The sequence below is a fragment of the Podarcis tiliguerta genome (genome assembly GCF_965153285.1).
Source record: "Podarcis tiliguerta genome assembly, chromosome: 4".
In the NCBI taxonomy this organism is placed as follows: Eukaryota; Metazoa; Chordata; class Lepidosauria; order Squamata; family Lacertidae; genus Podarcis; species Podarcis tiliguerta.
Genome location: NC_139537.1, coordinates 91,327,295 through 91,333,766, shown reverse-complemented (window position 1 = coordinate 91,333,766; position 6,472 = coordinate 91,327,295). Strand labels below are relative to the sequence as shown.

Sequence of the window (6,472 nt, the reverse complement as noted above, 5' to 3'; positions counted from 1 at the left end):
GCCCACGCAGTACATTCAAAGCGCCTTGTCCCTCTCTGGGAACTCTCGTTTAACTCTCACAGAGCTATAGTTCTCAGCACCCATAAGAACCACATTTCCGAAGATTCTTGGGCCAGAAGGAAGAGGAGAGAGATGTGTGTTTTAGATGTACTTTAAATGTGGATCGGGCTGACAGATGGCTGCAGCAATTCTTCACCTGAATATTTGGGGACGGGGAGGGTCACTTAAAGGAAAGGTGGATGAGTTCAGAAGCAAAAGGTTTGAGGGTTAGCTGCTAGACGGATGGCAGGTAGCGGGACAAATTTAAGGAGTAAGTCGCCCGGCAAAAGCGACCTGATTTCAGAACTATCCGACGTGGGATGGGGGAAGTCTTACGCCCCACCCACTTCTGCACTCTTTGATCCGAGGCATCCTTTCATGGAAGTAAACAATTTTTTAAAAAAGTCCCGTTGATTGAAAATGAATTGCGCCTCTCCACCAATAAAATCAAAAATCAAAGTAACGCTGCTTAGGGTCGCATCCTCTGCAGAGCATCATTCCACACACAGTGATAACGTTTCCAAAGACATCAGAGGGGAGATTGGAGGAGGAGCCGCAGGAGGAACTCCCTACCGAAGTTGATGCTCTGAAGTGACCGAATTTCGGAATATATCGTTTAAGAAAGCGAAAGGGAAAGTGCCAGGCGCGGCGAGGGGGGGTTTCTTGCCTCCCCCTTGCAAACTGCAACGGAAGAAATGCGCTTGTTGAACATCCCCGTCCTCTTCATGGGCGTAGCCAAGAGGGGGAAGGGAGGGGCAGCTGCCCCCCCAATCAATAATAATCAATAAAAATACATAGCAAACTGAGGTTCTTTAACAAAAGGCCTGTCCCCCCTAACAAAAATCCTGGCTATGCCCATGGCGCTCGTCCTGCCTGAGCGAGCCCGCGGGGGGGAGGGGGCGACGTGGGCTCGGTGCTCCCCCCGGCTTCTTACCTCCGGCCCTCTCCCCCTCCTCCCACCCCCGCTACTTCCCTCCCCCACCATCACCCGCCTTGTGGTATTGATCAGAGTTCTCGGACCGAGGCAAAATAAGCTCTCCCCCCGCTCCCGTCCCGTCCATCAGCCTCGCCTTCGCCGGGGAAAGAGTTAATGGTCCTTGCCGGGCCGCTTGCTTCCACACACCACGAAGGTAAGTCGCAACCAAGCCCGCGCGCCGCCTACGTTCAAACCAGGCGAGCGGGTTTTCCCTTGACAGACAGACGGGCAAGTCAACGCGACGGCAGCCGGCCTAGCAGGTGATCTGGTAGCACAGAAGCAAGGGGCCGGTTGAATAGGTTCCCTCTCCACTTCCCGCCGTCCAGCAGACAAATATTGGGGGGGGGGGCGGGGTCTCCTTCCTCTCCGCCGTTAGCTCCCTAAGGATTTCGGGCCCTCCTCCTCAATTCAGGACCCCCCCCTCCCCGCCAGCTAAGTCTGAATTGCCAAATGGAACGGGGTGCGTTTTGCTGCCCTCAGGATCCCTGCCTTCGGGATCTGTCCCGGGTCATTTTTTCCCGGTGCGCCCAGGTGCACCTCGGAAGGAAGCGCCGCCTCCAAGTGGAAGAGCGTTTCCGAGAAAACTTCGCCAGCAAACTGTCGAGAGAGCACTTTTTTTCCGAGAGAGAGAGAGAGATCCGCGCGGACCAACTCTCTCTCTCTCCCCTTCGACGGGCAAGTCGCTCTTTGGAGAGGAAGAGGAGCGAGAGCCAACGAAGCGCGCGTTCAGTTTGGGGATCCTCGTGAGCGATCGCGGCCGGGGTGCGATTGAAGCGGAGGGGACCCCCCCTGTCGAGAAAGGGGGAGGCGTGGCGACCCCGTCCGCCCCCTCTCCTCTGCTTCTTCGACAGGCGAAGCCGGATGGCCGGCTTTTTCGGAAGAGGAGGGCGCAGGGTTTCCAAAAGGAAAGGTCCCGGAGAGATGTCTCCGAGTGCGCACGCGCTCCGTTTTTCGGGGGGGCGGGCGGGCGGAGAGGGAAGGGAGAGAGGGAAACACCCCCCTGGCCCAGTCCCCGCCCCTCGAAGGCCTGCGGCGGCGTGAATGGGAGACGGAAACGCGCTCTCTTTAATCAATGGGACGCGGGGGAGGGAGGAGGGGAGGAGCCGAGGGGGGCCGCCCATTCACTCGCCTGACACCCCGCCCCCTCCTCCTCCTCCGCCCCCGCCTCCTGCCCCCAGATACACACGCTGCCCATGCACCATATAGGCGAGCCTAATGCCTTCGCCAGCGCACAGGGAGCAGAGGCTGCGTCTCGGAGGCAGCTGGCATCCAGCGCTAGGGCGAGATACGGATATAAATGCAGATACGGAGAAGGCGCTTCCAATCTAAGGGCTTTGCGCCTGGATCGTCCGTCGTCGACACCGGCCGCGGTTTCAGCTTTTGCTTTGTTTTGTTTTGTTTCCCCCCTCCTCCCTCCTCCCTCAGCCGCCTTCCGGCCCCCACAGGCTCCCTCTAAACTTCAGCGGAGCGGGGCGGGCGGGAGGAGCGAGCGGGCAGAGGTGGAGCCGACGGGAACTTGCGGCAAGTTTGCAGCGAGATCGGGAGAAAGGAGCCGCTTGGCCGCCGCAAGAAGCGCGATCGCTGGTCGGCCGCCTTGACGGCGCCCGTCGTCTTCCTACTGCGCCTTCGACGGCTGCAAGGAGCTGGTCGTAGCGAGCGCAGGAGGGGTGCTAGCGGCTGAGTAGCCCGGAGGGGGAAATCCAGCCCGGGATCTCGAGGGGAAGGTCGTCAACCTGTTTCAGGAAGAGACCAGCGAGCGAGGATGACGGCCGGAAAGGAAGCGCCTAGCTCCCCGTCCACATAGGAAAGTTGACGGAGAGAGACGGGCGGGCACCGGACAGCCTGGCTGAGGGTCTCTGCGGGAAGCGGACAGCTCCCGTCTCCCTCTCTTTGGCAATCCAGATCGACTTTAGATTGGTGCATTGGACTTCAAAGAATAACACTCCTAACTAAGTTTTTTGGCCTGCTCGCACCGTCGGGTTTAAACTTTTCTCGGCGGCCAGTCATGCTGCCGGTGACGACAATCCGGGGCTCCTTTGCTGTCGTCCAGTCGGCTGTCAAATGCCCCGATTCCCGCCAAGAGTAAACGCCAGTCGGACTTGGGTGTTGCAGGGAGCGCTTTGCTCGAGCTAAGGAGCGGGCCATTGGAGGGCGGGGGGCGTCGGGGAACGGGACCGAGGAGCAGGAGGAGAACCGACGGCGCGCCTAACTACCGCCAGTTATAGGCCGTGGCAGGGAGACTGCGGCGGGGTTTTGCCGGAGCACGTTTCGGGGTTCGGAGAGAGGGGGCAGGCACCCCTGAATTTGGGCGTCCGGAGCGCAGGAGCCACCATTGATTTCTTGCGGGTGGCTCGCAGCGACGGGCTGGGCGCTGCCGCCGCCGCTGCCGCCGCTGCCGCCGCGGGCATGGCCAAGCCGGTGGACCACGTCAAGCGGCCCATGAACGCCTTCATGGTGTGGTCGCGGGCGCAGCGGCGCAAGATGGCTCAGGAGAACCCCAAGATGCACAACTCGGAGATCTCCAAGCGCCTGGGCGCCGAATGGAAGCTGCTGAGCGAGGCGGAGAAGCGGCCCTTCATCGACGAGGCCAAGCGCCTGCGGGCCATGCACATGAAGGAGCACCCCGATTACAAGTACCGGCCGCGGCGAAAGCCCAAGACGCTGCTCAAAAAGGACAAGTTCGCTTTCCCCGTCGTGCCCTACGGCTTGCCCGACGCCGCCGAGCATCACGCGCACCACCTCGGCCACCACCACCCGGCCCTCAAGGCGGGCGCCCTCCACGGCCACGAAGCCCTGCTGGCCAACCCGGAGAAGGCGGCCGCAGCCGCCGCTGCGGCGGCCGCGCGCGTCTTCTTTCCCCCGACGGCGGCCGCGGCTGCGGCGGCTGCTGCAGCGGCCGCTGCCGGCAGCCCTTACTCTCTGCTCGACCTGGGCTCCAAGATGGCAGCGGAAATCTCCTCGTCGGCGTCTGGAGGCTCGGGCGGAGGAGGCGCGGCGTCGGGGCTGCCCTACGCCTCATCGCTGGCTTACCCGACGGCTGGCGGCGCTTTCCACGCGGCGGCGGCGGCGGCTGCCGCGGCGGCGGCCAGCGGCGGCCACACTCACTCGCACCCGTCCCCGGGTAACCCGGGCTACATGATCCCCTGCAACTGCAGCGCCTGGCCCAGCCCGGGGCTCCAGCCCCCGCTGGCCTACATCCTCCTGCCGGGCATGGGCAAGCCCCAGCTGGACCCCTACCCCGCGGCCTATGCGGCGGCACTATGACATCCTGCCCCCCACGTTGGACCCCTGTACAGAGGAAGCCTGTGGGGCGCCTGGGGGCTGGACTCCGACGCCGGACTCTAGCCGACGGGACCCTCTTCTTCCCAGCATGATGCTGCTGTTGCCGCCGCCGCCGCCGCGGTGCCCTCCAGCCATCTGCTCTACGGGGCCGCCGACTGGGGTGTCCGGACGAGAACATTTCGCCTCTCCATCCGTCTTGTCGCCTCCCTCGCCGCCCGTCCATGTCTTCAACCTGTTGCCTTCCCTTCCCCACTCCAGAATCTGCTCGCGCTTCTCCTCTCCTCGGGTTTCCTCGACGGATTTGTTGGAGGGTGATGGGTGGAGAGAGAAGAGAGAGGTCGCGAGTCTCCCGGTCGAGACGCTTCGGGTAGCCCGTTGCCTTTTCTCCTCGACGTCTCTTGGGATTGCCTTTTCCTTTTCTTTTCTGTCTCCTTAACCTCTCCTCCCCTCAAATCCTCTCTCTCTCTCTCTCTCTCTCTCTCTCTCCACCCCCCCCCCAAAAAAAATCCTGCCCTGTCCACAGTAGGTCCAGAAAAACGGACCCAAAGCCATCAGCCTTGACTCCACGCTGAACCAAGTGGACTAGGCGCGCACAACTAACCACCCCGCGAAATAAGCAGAGTTTGATACCTCGCTTTATGATCGGGTCACTCAAAGGAGAATCAGCACTCTCGCTGTTGATTTCCTCCTAGCTCCCCTCCCTTCGCCCTTTCCCCTTTTAATGTATACAGCAAAGTTCCCCATGACAACTTTTTGTAATTCTGGAGAAGGGATCTGTAAATGTCTACATGCGCGTGGGAGCTTTAGGTGTAAGACTGCTTCGCTGTATTATCTGAGTCACTTTTTTAAAAAAATGAGATATAGGTATATATATTGGCTGCCATCCTAAGCACACAGTACCTTGGTAATGGGTCTCGTTGCAATCAATGGGGCTTGTTTCCAAGCAAAACTGTGCAGGAGCTCGAGTGCCATAAATAGACAGCGCCAACCACAGCAAAACAACACCGAGGCGAATTGCAACAGACTGCGAAACCCCTTTTGGGGGGGTTTCGGAGTTCAAACTAAAAATAAAAATCAGACTTCTTGTCTGAGAGATAATTCTATACTTTCTGTGATGTTGGCGTATCCAAAACTGCTGTGTTTCGAGCGAAGACGTTTGAAATCCGCTCCCTTTCGGACACCTTCTTACGGCAAAACCTGGAGTTCTTCCCTGCGATTTGGCCCGACTGGGGAGGTGGGGGAAGGGAGAAAAAAATTCTTCTTATTATTCTTTTAAATAAAAGCATACAGGATTCAGTTGCAGGAAATGATTTTGGAGGGCGGGGGAAGTCATTCTGAGCAATCTCTTCCATCATGACCATTTTCGTTTACTTTTGTAATGTGTATATTTGGATTAATGTTTGTGAATCAAGTTGGCTAACCTGTATTTAGTTTCCTTTCCTTTTTGTTTTTCGCTTTCTGTAATATAAGGTTTTTGGAGGGGGGGTAAGTTTTTAAGTATTGGTTTTAACATTTGACGTGTATAAATGAGTTTGCTGGTGTGTTCTAATTTAAAATTAGACGTCTAAGCTATATCTGTACATTTAGAATCCGACTTACCACTCTGTTCATTTTGGAACAATGAGTTTAAATAAAAGCCTGAAGCAGGGGAAAGAGAAAATACTCTATTTCTTGTTGAGTTACTTACAAGATTTTAATCTCAATTGCCCTTACCTGCCTAGGCCAGGTGAAGTGTAAGGTATCCTCCAAAGACTTTCTTTGTTTCGCTTTTGAATAGATTGACTAGGAAATCTAAATCAGACCATTGTAAGGTAGAACTAAACCCTGATTTATCACATTTGAAATCGTGAATAGGAAAGTAGGGTCCCCCCTCCTTTTTTAAAAAAAAATCCAAGTAGCTCTATTATGTGGGGGATGGGTGGGTGAAGAAAAAGAAACAGCATTCATTTCTTGGTTGGATAAGACACACAGGGAACCCTGAACCGGTTTCCGTGTAGTGTTTTCAGAGTAGAAAGTTGTTTGCTTGCTCTGTCTTCCCACTACAAAGGGTTTCCCTGCTTCAAATCTGTGCAATTTGCTAAAAGTATCCTTGGGATATTTCCTATATTGCACACCTTGAGGTCGTCACCTGGCGCTCAGGACATGCCGTCCGGGCCTGTTTGTTTTCAGTCTGAA

At 57.0% G+C, this 6,472-nt stretch overlaps 1 protein-coding gene across 1 annotated transcript; it reads left to right on the top strand.

Moving 5' to 3' along the window:
- The first annotated feature begins 1,031 nt into the window (after nt 1–1,031).
- Nucleotides 1,032–5,957, top strand: SOX21 (SRY-box transcription factor 21). The gene has a single exon (XM_083439065.1). The coding sequence runs from the start codon at nt 3,422–3,424 to the stop codon at nt 4,277–4,279; it is 858 nt and encodes a 285-aa protein (XP_083295191.1). The 5' UTR covers nt 1,032–3,421; the 3' UTR covers nt 4,280–5,957.
- The last annotated feature ends 515 nt before the right edge of the window (nt 5,958–6,472 follow it).

Coding starts and splice junctions, on each gene's coding strand:
- SOX21 (XM_083439065.1), top strand. CDS start 3,422: ATGGCCAAGCCGGTGGACCACGTCAAGCGGCCCATGAACGCCTTCATG.